The sequence below is a fragment of the Notechis scutatus genome, chromosome 1 (assembly GCF_049901735.1).
Source record: "Notechis scutatus isolate UNSWTSFEM ecotype Mainland chromosome 1, rNotScu1.2, whole genome shotgun sequence".
Classification (NCBI taxonomy): Eukaryota; Metazoa; Chordata; class Lepidosauria; order Squamata; family Elapidae; genus Notechis; species Notechis scutatus.
The window spans coordinates 116,381,972-116,398,559 of NC_142009.1; the positions used below are offsets into that span (position 1 = coordinate 116,381,972).

Below are 16,588 nucleotides of genomic sequence, written 5' to 3' on the forward strand. Positions count from 1 at the left end.
TTTTTTCATGCTATGGAACTTTTTAAAAAATTCTTGGAGTACCTGATCAAGAGTGGCATTTGAATATCAGTTGACATCCCATCCGTTCCCTGTACATTAAAACAACATGCTGCTCTGAGTATGTGGTTTCTTTTAGTAGAAGTAGATCAGATGGAAAAATAATGCCCTAGGCACTCTGGATGGCCTGTGCATTTTAAAAACTTTTTCTCTTAGCTCCTCACAGAGATTTTCCCCCTTAGTCTCTTGTGTAAAGGACTAAAGGAAGAAGATCTCTTTGCGAGGGATTAAAATTACAGTTTATTTATATATTTGTAAAATTTATATAACTGCCCATCTCACACAAGTGAGGTTTTGGGTTACTCATAAGGATTAAGACAGAGAAACAAAACCCCAATAAATAACCGCAGGTGTCCAATGATAAACAGAAACGATATATTGCTGACAGCAGTGGCCATCTATCAATTTGAACCAGGGCCTAGACAAGGCAGGAGACACAACCAGATATTTTACAAGTTTGAAAGTACAATTCTTCCACTATCACCTTTATAGTCCAAGAACCTAGGGAAGTTTCTTTCTGTGGGCTATGCTGCCTCTTATCTGACTATTCCCTAGGCAACATCTCTTCCCTCCATCTCCCAAGATCTTTCCCACATACCGGGACAAGTTATATAAAACAACTAGCCAGGACTTCTACACCTTGCAAAGTTTACAGGGTTGAGCTATCCAAATTTCGGGAGTGGGTGGGCTGTAATTGGGATTCTATCCAAAGCATACCAGATTCCAATTACAGCAAACAATATTGTGCGTGCATGTTTCACTCTATTCATAGATTGTTCAAAAGCTATCTATCTGTGTATATGGAATAGTCTGCACATCCCTAACTGTCATTCGTACATTGTCCTTTGCTAATTTTCTATTTTTGTAATAAACTAATGCTTTTATATTTATATGTATTATTTTTCCATTTGTACATATGAGCTGATTTCTGCTTAAATCCCATATTAAACAAAGAGATATTGTATATACAGTAACCCTACGGAGTTTTGCATTTTTTCCTTTTTTCCCCATTCACTTATGACACCTAGATGAATTTTTCTTCCTCTGGTTCCCATCTATTAAAAATATTACATAATTTCCCCCCAATTAATCTCCAATTCTTAAATCCAGTAAATCCAGTGATCAGCAATATAACATGCAACTTTCACTTTCTTATTTTCACATTGTACTTCAGTAATTGATACCAATTCATACTCTGACATAGAACATATAGTTCTTTGAAGAGGGATGTCTTATGATTGCTTGAGAATACTATTAAGCCATTGGTAGGAAACCTGTGATATTATTGAATTGGAATATCCATTGCCTGTGAATTGTGCTTAGTATTTTGTTGAGTATAACAGAAACTAGAACACATTTTCCAGACAAATAAAATTTAGTTTTAAATTAGTCTTGCAAACCTTTAGTATGTTTTATATCTTTTGAGAACATCATGATGTACAATTGTCTTCTTTCTTTTCTTATGGATATTATAATATTAAGGATATTATATTTCATAAAAATAATTTAAAATAAGAATACTTCTCTATAAGGTTTGTAGATTATAATTAATCTGATATGGAATATTTTGAAATGAACATTTCAAATAATAAAAATGTCAATTCTACATTTAATACTTTTTCAAAAGTTATAGCAAAAAACAAATTTAAGAATATTTTATTCACACTGAAGTGCTTTTAAGAATTTAGTGATTTTCACATTTATACATATATTTAAAAACTTTGTTTCTTATTACACATTTTTTTACAAAAATGTTGATCAATTCAAGTTAAAATAATTATAATATTAATAAAACCAAGATTACATACGGCCAGGAATATTTCGCCTTAACTTTACATATTAGAGTTCCGATGATTTTGTTTTCTCCAAATGGCCTTCACATACATGACAATCCTTGAAGCAGAAAGCACAGGAGATATTATTTTGAAAAACTACTGAAATGTGTACATTTTAAATAACAAGCTTACCTTAAATCCTTTTCTAGTAAAAGAACCCATAAGAATTCTTATAAGAAGAATTATACATAAGAAATCAGTAATACATTTACCTAAATGTTAACCTACAAATTCTGTAAACAACATTAGATCATGATTAATTAACAAATACCGGTAATTATTGGCTTTGGTAGTTGTGGAAATCTGAAGAACTGTTTCCACAATGTGGCCTATCATTTGAAGAAAGAAAGGTTCACTGATAAATCCTAATAAAGGTTTTCCAATCTCAGCAACTTTAAGTGACTCAGCAACTTCAAGTTTCCAGAAATCCTCAGCCAGCATAACCCCTGCTAAGCATTTTAGGAATTGAAGTTTTCATAGCCCCATGTTGTTGAGGTTGGGAAACAGTGCAACTTGTGTATCTCATGTTACCATTGTGATATTTTAAAAGGCAGGGATTTGTTCAAAATAGTGACTGAATAAAACAAATACAATTTTTGTTTATTTTCTAAATATAATTTAATGGCATTTAAATTACATGGTTCTCTTTTCTTCAAATTGGGAACATGCCACTTTGATTAAGCTTCATTTATTGGTTTAGAATTCAAGAAAATGGTTTTCCCAAACTTTAGAAATACTTAAACACTAACTTGGTAGGACCATCAAAGTGTGAAGACCATTTTTACCTCTCTATGTTTCAATAATGAATGTGTGATGCTTATTTGAGCAGAACCCTGAGATAAGTTAACATGTTGGAAATAAAATAATAAATGTTTTAATAATACCAGTTACCAGAGAAGAATCTTTTCTTTAAAGTGTTAACTGAATAATAAACTGAAAGACCAAAGAATATTTGTTCTTTAGTATGAATGATTTATACTTACATATGTGTGTGTAAGAAGACAGAGAGAAAGAGAAAGGGAGGGAGGGAGAGAGGGAGACATATACATACATAATACATACATACATACATACATACATACATACATACACAACCTGGGATTTAAGTGCACCTCATGTCTATGGTTAATTAACCTAGCAGAAAAAATTCTCATAAAAGCTGAGTTATTTGTTTTTTGTTGTTCCTCAATACAAAGAAATCTAATTTCTGATGTCAAGTTCAAATACAACCAAAGCAAGTCAACGCATGACTTCCATTGCCTAACCCTACTAGATATTAGGTGATCCTGCATTATCATTAGCCCTGTGCACAGGTGTCATTGTTCCCTAACCAGAGGCAAATCTGAGCTAATTTGAGGGGTGTAATTCGAACTGCAACATTGTAATCCTGCTGTTCTCCGTTAACATCCACCCACTGATGGCCAGAATAAATGCCAATGATTTTGCGTTTCCATTTCTTCTTGTTTGGTTCCTTAAGGCGGAGGTAGATTCCTGAACCAGTAGAACCAGGCTCAGCATCACAATACTGGTAGAAGAGATCACTGGATTCATCAGATATGCTGCAAAAGCGATAAACCAGTTGGCCAGCTCGGTCTGCATCGTATCCAGAAAAGTGGATCATATTTCCAGGAATCATTTTGCTATTCGGGCTGATGCCAAGTTCCATGTATTTTTTCTTGTGGGGACGCCTGAGTTCCAAAACTGCATAGTCATAATCTACTGCAACATCTCTTGTCACATCTGTTGTCCAGCCTTTGGGGATCTGAGTACTTTTAACTCTGGTCCACTGGAAAGAAGGCTTACGCTCTGACTTCCTCTCATTCAACACAGGAAGAGTCTTTTGTTTTCTTCCAGCTCTACCGCCAGATCTCCTTTTCTGGAGTTTGGAGTCAACCTCATCCTCTTTGACTTCTGGGATCTCCCTCTTGCTCCTCTTGGCTCCCCTTCGTCTCTTGCCACTGCCTTTGGATTTCAACTTCAACAGCCCCACTCTCAGTTTCTTGGTGCCTTTAATGTAATCTTTACCGTCATGCACACAATGGGCAGCAGTGAGTACATGCTTTGGAGATATAAGGATACCACTGCAGCCTGTGGAGATCTTGACTGCGGTGTTAAAAGGATAGTTGGTCAGAAAGCGAGTGTCTGAAATGCTGAATCTGCTGTCTGTGCCATAGACCTGTCTCTTCCTTCTTGCTGGCATCTTAGTAGTAATGTTTACAACTGCATCGGGCTCCATCCCCAGAACCTCCACTTTTGTCAAGGTCCTCGTGCCATTCTCAAAGACTGTCTCATAGGAAAGCAGCTCCTTCAGATCAGACCAACGTGGCACTGGCAGTGTCCTTTGGCATTCAATCCCACACACACCGCTCAATTCTAATTTGGCACTGGCTTCATATTTAGGAGTGTCAAGGAAGAAAGTCTTTTCCTTCACAATCTGTGGTATTTTTTTTAACTGCCAGCTAAAATCTTGTAGATTTATTCCATTTGTGAGGCTGAAGGCAAGAGTGGAAATTAGCAGAACTAAGGCCATCATGTGCTTTGTTTCTGTTTTGAAAAAAAAAAAGTGTGAGAGAAATATTATTTTAATTACCATAAATTTACAAAAGCGACCATAAATCTTGTAAATTTGTATCACAGCACTATTAAATATGGCCCTATAAAGACAATGAAAAACTCCCACTTTACGACTTAGTACTCCTTATTCCCAGAATAATCAGTGTGACTGGACAAAGACAATAAATATAATACAGGTAATATATTCAAATAGCTATCAGCACCTTTTTTTTTTTAGGTTTTAGGTTTTTGAAATTTTATTCTGCATCTTAGATATACCAATATCTTCTCATGTGGCTAGCAAAGACAGAAATATTTTATTTATTGATAATTTTTAAAATCTCCTTACAAATATATGATTCTCTACGCTTGTACTGTGTAGTATTAGAAAAAAAATTAAAATTTTAATACATCCTTGCTTTCCTTCAGGACTTCTAGGTTCTTATGTGGGGCTCTGACTCCATCTTCTATTCTGAGCTGCAGTCCTGTGAAGTAGGTTGGCTGAGAAAAACTGCCTGCCCCAAAATCAATCATCAAGGATTCTTTGCTGTTGATTGAAATCAATCTCTCCTCAACCTTAATCCAGGACTTTATACACAGCATATTCCAGTTCTTGTATTCTGTATCCATAACTACTGAACTAACATATTTTAGAAACAATTAAGAGTTTGAGGTAAAACTGTCACAGCGGATGCCTTTGAAAATTTTATTTCTAAATCTTTTTTTTTACTAGCATTTTCAGTAGATCTCCTAACTGAACTTGTTATATTTAACAATATTAAAGATAGAACAAACCAGGATCGATCCAGAAGTGAAATACCTTTCTCAAGAATCTTTGATAAACATCTAGGTTGACTCAAACTGAATCCAGACCTTCAGTATATCTCGTAAACTATGTAAAATAAATACACGAGGGTGGATAAAAATGGATAATTTTTAAATTTTAAATCAGATTTTTAAAATTTAAATCAGATGTTTTATTTTTATCAAATTTATTTTAATAAAATGCTTTTGGGAAAAAAAAATCTATCTAAAGGTAGTTTTCTATTTCAGATACATTAATAATTTAGTTTATTCAGCATGAAATGGAGCTTAGTTATGTAGCATGAGGCTGTATATTCTGCAATATTGGGACTGTCGGTGAGTCAACAGCGGGTTAGAGGAGCTGTTGCGGGACAGAGATGACAGCTGCTCTTTAAAAATCAGTACTTAAATTGAGTTGTTTTAGATCAAGCTATTTTAGTAATGATTTAAATCATGCTTTAAATCGACTTGATTTAAATCAAATCCACTCTGAAATGAACCACTAAGGCCCCTTTCACATGGCTCCCAAGTTCATTCTCCCAGCTCTCTAGTTTTTCTGTAGTTGCTTGGAGTATCTTCACATTTTTCTATTTCAGTCATCCAGCGTACTTCCATGTTGGCCAATGATGGAATGTTTGAAACAACTTTTATCTTCTGCTGTGCTGTTTACCCTTGAATTAGCTTGAAAAGCAGCCACTGGCAAAGCCATATTTAGATAAGACAAAGATGGCAGAATGGCTTGTTAAGTACCATGGGACCCTGGTTTTAGGAGGAAAGGGGAAATCCCAAGAGCAAGGACAAGAGGAAAGAACCACCTGCCCTGTATTGCATAGGAAATGCAGCTGTTTTGTCTCTTCTGCATCGCTTTTCTGGAGTAAGTCCAGAGCCAATTACCTTCCAAAGTTAATTTCGGGTTAAACTTTTTATTTGACACATCAATAGAAATTGCACTATTTAATTTGAGTAATTCAAAATTAAGCATGGACTTAACTAGTCAGAGGGCAATTCCTAAAATTCTGTAAATTTTATTCTGAATGCCTGTGGAGAACACCAAGTTGGGATGTTCTGCTGCAGGATGCCATAGTTGTATATTCGAAAGCAACAATAGATTAAATGTTATTTCCCTCTATTTTGATGAACGTTCAAAATCAGCAGCACACATAATTATATTACATTTCTAGTCCTTTCCAACCTGTTGTTTCAATAAGAGAGATCCTTTTTTAAACCTGGAGGTATTAATAGTGTCTCTTCCCTCAAATGGTTTGTATAAAAAGAATAACATGAATATTGCAGTGCTCTGAAACTAGCCCTAAACACAACCACAAGAACCACACCAGCTTCTTGTATTGCATTTTGGTTTGTTAAATATACACTTCTTACTGCAGCAAATTCAGCAAGGTAACTTGTAATTAACTGTGGGCACATCTGATGTAATGGAGGACAGTGCCACAGTGTGACTGCGGCTATCCTAATCACAGCAGAGAATAAACGTGTGGCTTGACTCCTCCTCTGGCCACCATATTCTCCTTCACCTCAAAAATAAAAGAAACAACATCAATAAGCATGCACTTCCCTGTTTTCTGTCTCTCTTCCACTCACTTCTGCCAGTAGTGAAATAAAAATCTGAGGTAACTTCTCATCCATCTTCTGATTCATTTCCACATATACTGTACTCAGTAATGTGAGATTTCCTTGGCTTACCACAAGGGAGCTTCTCATAGGTGCCAATGAGGCCGCAACACCCACCCTTCTTCATGGCACAAATCAAACAGCCATACTGGCAACATTGGCACTTCTGGACACTTTTCCTTTTCTCCTTTAGTAAATTAAGCAATAGCATCACGAGAGTTGCTTTCAAGATGGCCTGTAGTTCTCCCATAAATTCCTTGAAAATAATAATAGTGGGGGAGTAAAGACCATTTTTCCAGAAAAAAATTAAAGCCTTGAAAAGAGTGACAGATGACCACTTAGAAGGTTATGAGGAGAGAAATCTCACTAGTTCGTCTTAGGGCCTTTATGTTAATGATTGGCAATTCCCACTTTTGCAGCCATGTTTTAAACTCACAAAAATCCTTCTATCACAGTTAAACATTGCTTCAATTTTCAAATGTGCCTATCAGCCAAGGTATGCTTTAGTTCTTAAAAGGAGCTAAAATGTTGGTTAACTATATTCTACTGTGAAATGTGTGGTTTCTTTTATTGGGAGATAGGGGAGTAGATCAGATAGAAAAATAATGCTTGGATTAATGATTTTTGGTGGTGTAAGCACAATTTTGGTCATAAACCTAGTTATGTCCTATCTGAAAGGATCCTACTAAACTATCTCAGAGACTAATACTTTTTAGTGCTAATTGTACTATTATCCTATGGACATATTTATAAAGACTTTTCTCTCTGTGTGTTAAGTTTAACCATTGTTTGTTATTTAAGTTATTTAAAAATTTGTTTAAGTTATTTAAACCAGATTTAAGGAAGACTAACTCTAAGAGCAAGTTGCTTAAGCCTAAGTTATTGAAGTATATCTTTTATACGCTATATAATAACTAATTGTATTTTTATATATTGTTTTAAATCTATTTTTAATTGTTTTGCCTCAATTTGAAGACTGTGTGGGTGATGAATTACAGTAAAACAAATAATTTTAACTTTCCTTTCATCTTAAACTCAAATATGTTTGTGAAATAACCACTAGAGGGCAGAAAATTTATTTCAAGAGCATATGCATTATAAAAATGTTTCAATACTTCAGACTATGTTCATTGAATATATTATTATATTCATATGATGGACAGTGTGAATCAGCAATGGTTCCTTGATAGTACATATGTTTTGAATGTCCTTGTACTTTTTAGTTACTGTCTGTCAGCAAGGCTAAGAAAGATCCTTTACTTCTGAATTTGATGTTTAGTTGTTCTGTAGTGATTTGAACACTTGTATGTATTGTAATGGTTTTCATAAAAAGTGCCTGACCACCCAACCAACTGTAGAACGATTAACACAAGCTACGAAAAAAATAACACTTCTATACATTATTTTTCTATCTGATTTAATCCCCATTCTTGTACAATGAAAGAACCCACACACTCACAGCAGAATATAGATAACTAAACTACGGTATATCTAATATTTCAACCACACAGCATCACAGAAACCAAATAAATCCTTCCAAAATTTTTTAAGTAAACTTAAAGATTCAATAGCCCAAGAAGAAAAAACAAGAATCATCTACAACAGGGCTGTCAAACTCCCAGCCTGCAGGCCGGATGTGTCACATGCTAGCCCTGCCCATGCCCGATTTAGTGAAGTGGGGGAAATCCCGATACATCATGTGACACAGCCATGATGATGTGAGTTGGACACCCCGATCTACAACATACAGACTGTACTAGTCACTATGTAGGACAGACTGGCAGACCCTATCCATGAACACCAACTAGAAGTCAGGAGACACAAAGAAAACTCCTTACTCTCACAACACGTGCACAAATTCAACCCTAGTTTCAATTAGGAAAGTGTGAGCATCCTAGACCAAGCTAAGTCCAAAAATGCTAGGGAATTCCTGGAAGCTTGGCATTCAGACAAATCAGCTATTAACAGACACACAACGTAAACCACATTTACATACCATTCCAAAGGGCCAAGAAAAAATAGCTAAGAAAAACAATAAACAGACCAAAACACATACTCTCTAGTAGCAAAGGCTCAGATAATGAAGGCATTAACACCAGACAATTCAATAAAAAATAATACGCTTCGGGTATGACATATGATCATTTGGTTAGCTACCATTTGAAGTTATGAGAGTGCTGAAAATATCATGGCATGTCATTGTGATTTGGAGGCTTGGCAATTGTGGTGCATTTATTATGGCTGCCATATCCCATGTTCTCATGATCATCATTTGTAACCTTCCCAGCTGACTTCTGATAAGCAAAGTCAATTGGGAAAGTAACAAATCTTGGTCATGTGATGATTCAATGGTTTATTTAATAATTGCAGCCAAAAAGTTCATACAATTGGGTGCAGTCATGTGATGCCTTACTTAACAACTGATTTTCTGGTCCCGGTTATGGTCATAAGTAGAGGGATATGAAGGCGCCACTGTAGAGAAAACCACACTCCCACCAATACCCATAGGGCAAGCTACTGTATGCAAAACAAGAAGCAAACCCCATATTCATTAGCACTGAAGATGTTACCTAGATGGGTAATGAAATATCCACAAGAAAGCAATCCAACTCAGAGAGCATCAAGGATTCCTCAAATTCCTATGTACTTATTCATACATCTCCCTCTCTGCTGTTTTAGTCTCTGCAAACCTGAGTACACAGCATTTCATTTTGTTTTTTTATAAAATGCTTCCTGAACTTTAAATATTGGCCTTAAACAAAATCCTATCTTACATTTGAAAAAAAAACAACCTATCATCTATCAGTACAGTACGGAAATACTTTTTCTGCTGTTATTCATCCTTATCTCCATAAGCTAGCCAGGAAAAACAATCACCAAATAGCAGTGGGATTCTATGGGCAGAACTTTCCAAGTAAAAAGGCCTGAGAAAGATGCCAAGAAGGCAAAGGAGAAAAATCTCTGCATCCAACCCATGAAATGCATGTAAGATATTTGATTAGGCCAAAGGGGTATGCAATAAGCACAGTTAAAAGGAACTTCACTGACTGACTTCATCCTTTACTTCTTTTGACCTGTATTATCATCCATGCAACACATTGTAAAGGTTTGCCAGATTTAATAATAATGAGAACTTCCCAGAGCAGCTTATAGTTCTGAAAACATCTTGCATATGGATAGAACCCACTGTCAACAGAACCTGCTTTTACTCTAATCCTTATTATGCTTAGATTGTAAAAGCTTTATAGTACAAGCAGATAAAATTCACTAGGAGTGCCATCACAATCTATCTTCCTGTTTTAATTTATAATTTGGAAAGTCTCTTGTTTTTTTCCCCCTGATTTGATTGAGATATAGCATCCCCAAGGAATACTTTTACTATATCTTCTCAGAATTTCAGTTGTATAAAATGTAGATTTCCTACCCTAACCCAACGGGTTGGGTGTTTAATTATTATCTGAAATGGATTGAATTATCTAGAAAAAGGTTCAAGATTGGCACACTCTTGGGACTCCCGCTTAAGATTTTGTTTCCCTAATAATTGCTTCAGTTTTAAAGTACACCTGGATGTCTTTTTATTTTATTTATTTCTCTTCTGGAAAAATTCCCACCCATCTCCCATTTTTTTCTTCCAATCCAATCATTTTATGCCATTTTTTTTTTTGTCCCTTAGGGTGAGTTTTTTTACTCCTGGCAAAGCCTGGAAAAGTGCATGAAGTTTTCTTGGCAAGATTTTTTCAGAAGTGGTTTGTAACTGCCTCTTTCCTAGGGCTGAGAGAATGACTGGCAGTATATACTATATGATCTTTGAAACTAAACACCATCACCCTACTTGAAAAAGAAAACATAAAATGTAGCTATCTATATCTGAGGGTGTAGTTGGCTCAGTGCACAGTAATCTGAGACAAACTCCAGAATCTTATTCTAGTTATTTTATCAGTTATTTCTTGAACATTTGCATCCAAAATGCAATATGAACTGGTATGTTTCCAAAATAATGGCCCACAAGTCGATTTATGAATCATTGCAATGTATATGCAGCATCGCGGAAATTAATATTTCAATGCCTAAGTGGCAGTGGCTCCCACGGGAAGAAAAATTCTCTAAAAATAAAAAACCTTGAAACTACTACAAGGAGAGAGAAAATTACTTTTGGCAAAGAAACTGTTTTCTTCCCTCTGTGCTGGTAATGACTTAATTGAGTTCTTAGGGTTAGGGTTGTCAACACTATTTCCCTTTCACTCTGCAATATAAGAAGACCTTTGAAATCTCAAATTATCTTTAATATATTGCTAAATCACTTTCCTTTCTAAATAATTCCAGTGGGAGCACAAAACCTTCACACTCAAATTTCCACAGGTATGTGGAAATTGGGAAGCGCCATGGAATAGTTCATAAGTAAAATAGGTTCAGATTTGCCAGCAGCCAAACTCTTCTGTGGGTCTGATGTAAAAGAAAGTTTGGTCTAGTGGTTAAGGCACTAGGTTAGAAACCAGGAGATAGCAATAGCATTTAGACTTATATATCGCTTCACAGTGCTTTATGGCTCCAAGCGGTTTACAGAGTCAGCATATTGCCCCCAACAATCTGGCTCCTCATTTTACCCACCTCGGAAGGATGAGTCAACCTTCAGCCTGGTGGGATTCGAACTGCCAAATTGCAGGCATCCAGAAGTAGTAACTTGCAGTACTGCACTCTAACAACTCTGCCACCATAGCTCATAGTGAGATAGTGAGTTGCAGTCCATCCTTAGGCATGAATGCCGTCTGTGTGACTTTGGATTAGTCCTTCTCTCTCAGCCCAACCCACCTCACAGGGTTTGAGTTATTTATAAAAATAATAAAGATAGGATAAAAGAAATCTTTAAAAAATGAAAGAAAAATATGGAATTGGGATTAGCCGTGACTTCATTTTGCCTCATATTCACTTGTATTCAGAAGTGAAGGAATCCATAGGTCTTTTAAGCCAAAAACTTTCACATGGAATCTGAATTAACTCTGTGTTACAGACTAATCAAAATGCTTTGGCTGTTTTTATTAAATGTAATTACATTTTAGGGTCCCTCCCTTTCTCCTTTTCTGCTGCCTTATTTTCATTTATTTAAACAAGGTGTCTGGAGCTGAAAATCAAATAAGTAACCTTAGTGAAAGACTTTTGTGATTCCAACACACAAGAGCTCAGAAGCTGCAATCTGGATAAAATTAGTGTCAGTTTTCCAAAAAGGAAACGCAGGGTTGGTTCTGAATTTAAAAGCTGACTGTTTCAAGGGAGCAAACTCTTTTGCCCTGTCAAATCCATACAGAAGCTCAATAAATACTCAAAGACCTTTGTGTACCAGTGGTGCAAAAAACCAAAATATTTGTCATGGTAAAATGCATCCACCAATGCCTAAATTCTACTTAAAGTACACATAGCTAACCACTTCCACCCCTAAGCTTACTTTTCTGGGCTTTAAACCCAATTCTGTTTAATCTTCCTCTGGCTTCACTGTTACCCTCCTAAGAATACTTCCAAGAATGATGTGCAAACCAGAAGAAAATAGTGTTGAATCCTGCTCACGGAGGTTTCCGACCAATTTGTCTTTAATATCTTTGATTTCATCAGTAGAGCATTATTTATTTCATTCAATGTAGTTATTCCCATTTCTTTGGCCGCCCAACTCAACCAAGTGACTCTTAGGAATGGGGGATGGTCCTATGGCCGGACCGGTATTTGCTCCGTTCCCTCGTACCAATTCCTAAAGGGGCACGGAATCTCAACCTAACTTTTTTTTCTTCCCCAGACGCGCAATTTGCGCACCCGCACTTCTGATTCACCCCGACCATTTGGGTTTCGTATTTTCATGAAATCTACCTTTGGCTACCGATGACGATCCAAGTTGGCATCCAGCTTTTCCTATGTCAACAACCCCACGAGTTTTCCCCCCCCTTAACAGCCCGTTGAAATCGTGCTTTGCTGGCAGGTTTGCTCAGCACCGAAAATCATCCTAAAAGGCAAGGAACGGCGCTGCTTCCAGACAAGCCACTCCAACCGTAGGGATGTTTTTCCTCAGAGGGGGGGGAGGGGGGCTGAAGATCAACGCAACCCAGGAACCCCGGGTACCTCACCTGAAACGGGCCACCACCGCTCACCAAAGTCTCTTGGCTCCCCAAGCTCTGCAGCCGCTAACGCGAGGACGTCCCAAAGTGGAGAATCCCAAAATCTGAAGCACGCGCAGAGAGCCAGCCGTCCAAAGGGGCAGCGCGCCACCGAAGTCCCGCCGCCTTCGGTTGACTCTTACGGGAGTGGTGGGGGGGTGGCGATGGTGGCGATAGTAGCTGCAATAGTAGCGGCCGCGACGGCACGCTCGGAGAGTCCTGGCGAAGGCTACTGCGGCGGGCGGAGGGGGACCCGCCTTGCCAGGGTCTTTCCCAGCCTCGTGGGCGGGGGAAGAGCGGCGCTAAACGAGAAGGACGGACGACGAAGTGGCGGGAGGGCTGGTGGGGACGGCGCTCCCGGACAGGGCAGCGAGGTGGACGGCTGCGCTCCGCAAGAGCAAGAGCCGAGCGGCTGGAACCTTCCCCCTCAGATTCACCAGATCCAAAAGGCATTTGGCGCTTTTTCGCGCCTGTCGTGGAGACCAGAAAGCGGGGTGGGGGTGGGGGGTTACGTTTTCCCTGAGGAACAGAGGGCGCTCTTTTTTTTTTTTTGGCGGCGGTTTGCTTGGGGGAACAACGGATGGTCGGTGGTAACGGACTTCTCCTTTCCCAAATTGGGCGGGGGTGGGTGGGAACCTGCAAGGGTTGCTTTTGCAGAAGAAGCGCGCTGTGCAAAACCGTGCAAGACTAATTGCAGAGCGAAATACGCCAGCAGTCGATACACAACACTATCGCGTTCTCGTTCCCGGGTAATTCCTGCTCGGGACTCCTCTCGACGCGTTCCTTGGTTTAATTCCGATACGGGGCGCCACAGAGCAAGCGGGCAATTCGGATTTATTCTCCTTTAGGCAGTCTATTTAGATATCCCAAGAAAGGGAGGACTCTCGTGAGGGGTATTTTTCTATATAGTACAATTTAAAAAAAAAAACCCTCGTCTCTCACTTTCTTGTTATGGCTTTTACTTTAAATTGAAAAGCCATAACAAGAAAGTGAGAGATGAGGTGATTTTTTTAAAAAAAATTTTTTTTAGGTAACCTAGCTAACCAGAGTGTTTTTCGTGTTTTATAAATGTACTTGGAGGCTGGCTGGTTCTTTGTTTTCTTGGTTTTTCCCCCTCTTCCATACACATACAAGGGTTCATTGGAGGGTTCCCCCCCCCATTAAAGTTTCTATAGATGCAAATTGCAGATTGTCTGCAAGGAATATATAAATGCTTCCATTCCCCACTATCCTGTCTGAGCTGAAAACGCTTCTTGGATGAGAAGTGAAACGTCTTCAAAAGAAAAAAAAAGAAAAAAGTCCAGTTGTCTCCTGAAAAAGCACCTTTGGGACTTCTATAGATGGACTACAAATGATGGTCAATGGTGGCAAAGAGTTGGGGTTTCTGTATTGTTTTTGCAGCCCAGGCCTCCAAGTGCATCCCTAGAGAGAATGGGAAGGAAACATCAGCAGAAGGGCCTCCCCACCCCTCAAAAAAAAAAAAAAAAAATCCAAGAGAGAAAAGACTCCATCAGATGAATTTAACAAATTAACAGAATTGGAAGGGTCCTTGCAGGTCATCTAGCCCAATGTGCACACACCCCGTCCAGCTCAGAGAATGGAGGTGGGCAAAGGCCAGACTTACTGCTATAATTCCAGGTGTCCAGTCAACTCAGGTTACTTTTCCAATTCAGTTATCCACATATACCAATTTTTTAAAAAATAAATTATTTTACTACAGGTAGTCTAGGACTTAAAACAGTTTACTTAGTGACTGTTCAAAGTTACAATGGCACTGAAAAAAGTGACTTATTCCCATTTTTCACACCTGTGATCTTTGCAGCATCCCCCATGATCATGTGATCAAAATTCAGATGTTTGACAACTGACTCACATTTATGGCAGTTGGCAGTATCCTGGGATCAGGCGATCACATTCTGCAACCTTCTGACAAGCAAAGTCAATGGGGAAGCCAGATTCACTTAATAACCAGGTTACTAATTTAACAACTGCAGGGATTCATTTAACAATGTGGCAACAAAAGTCATAAAATGGGGCAAAACTCAACAAATTTCTCACTTAGCAACAAATTCCAGGCTCCATTGTGGTTGTAAATTGAGGATTACCTGAATTGCTATCCCAAGCCTTTTTTATACAATTCAATATAATTTCCTTATCCTTTCACATCACCTAATGAAGTTGGTTTAATTTTAGTTTAGTGTGTTCTATAAATTGAAGTTTGGATTTCCACCACTGTTTATGGCTTAGCACAGTGTGTAAAGATCCAATCATTGTGGATTATTCAGTAAGCACGGTTAAGCGAACAATGGTTTAATGCAATATTAGCCAGCTGTTTTATTAAACATTGATGTTAGTCTCACACCAAATTGATTTTAGTTTCACACCCAAGCAATTTTGGCTTGGGTTCAGATTCACATGCATCTAAAGTAATCATAGCCTGAGCCACAACTCCAAACAATGCCTGGGTAATGAGGTTTTGTCAAACATGACTTCGCTCATGCTATGAAAGTTTACTAGTACATGAAAACAGGAAAACTCTGGCTTTCATTCTTTTCCCTAAAAGGACACCAACTTGAGTTCCTTGGAAAACGGGAGGCAGTTGAGATACAAACAAATGGTGCACAAGCAGCAACTTCAAGAAGGGATCTCTAGAAATCCCAGCAGGAGGAAGGTTCATTCCAGTAGAAAACAATCACAGCTTTTGTTTTTACAGTCAACTCTACCCTGCATTCACCTGACAGTATAGGCAAGAGGCTGAAGTGTAGCAGTATTCCAGTATTTGAAGGGCTTGCAGGATTTGGGTTTGGCTAGTCCAGAGAAAAGAAGGAGGGGGGGGGCACATGATAGCTGTATTCCAGTATTGGAGGGGCTACCACAAAGAAGAGGAGGTCAACCTATTATCCAAAGCTCCAGAAGACAAGGCAAGAAATAATGGATGGAAACTAATCAAGGAGGGAAGCAACCTGGAATTAAGGAGAAACTTTCTAACAATGAGGACAATTAACCAGCAGAATGACTTGCCTCAAGTGTTGTTGTGAGGAAAAGAGGAGGCTGGAACATCAGGTATGTTAATCCCTTGAGTTATTTATAAAAAGGTGGAATCAGAATATAATAATAATACAGTATAAGTAGAATCCACATTAACCAAAGCTCTTTGGGCTCCACAAACATTTTTAAGAATCTAAAGAGGTCCTGAGACCAAAATGTTTGAGAACCACTTATAGTTCTAAACTAAGACCCACGGATTAAATGAATTATTGTGCCTGAGAAATAGTTGTTTACATACATTCCTTTCTCTCCCATGTGCATGGAAGGAAGAAAGCTGCAATTCTGTCTTCTAAACAATTTCATACTGTTCAGTGAGGTTATAAGAAAGGCCAAATTCATACCACTAAATCTTCATGAATCTGATACCTTAACACAGTTTAGGACTAAACATAGCAGTCTTAAATTAAAAACAAAAACAGTTGCATGGTGAAGTTTTTTTTAATTTATTGATAAATGATAAATAACGAGATATAACCACAGTGTTATTGGCCAGATAGCGATGAAAGCCAGCTGGGTGACTTTGGG

At 38.0% G+C, this 16,588-nt stretch overlaps 1 protein-coding gene across 1 annotated transcript; it reads right to left on the reverse strand.

Annotated features, from left to right (window-relative positions):
* Positions 1 to 1,651: 1,651 nt before the first annotated feature.
* On the reverse strand, positions 1,652 to 13,435 carry PRSS35 (serine protease 35). The gene is made up of 2 exons (XM_087944075.1): positions 12,986 to 13,435; positions 1,652 to 4,436 (listed from the first exon to the last, which is right to left on the reverse strand). The coding sequence occupies exon 2, from the start codon at positions 4,423 to 4,425 to the stop codon at positions 3,190 to 3,192; it is 1,236 nt and encodes a 411-aa protein (XP_087800201.1). The 5' UTR covers positions 4,426 to 4,436; positions 12,986 to 13,435; the 3' UTR covers positions 1,652 to 3,189.
* Between the last annotated feature and the right edge of the window lie 3,153 nt (positions 13,436 to 16,588).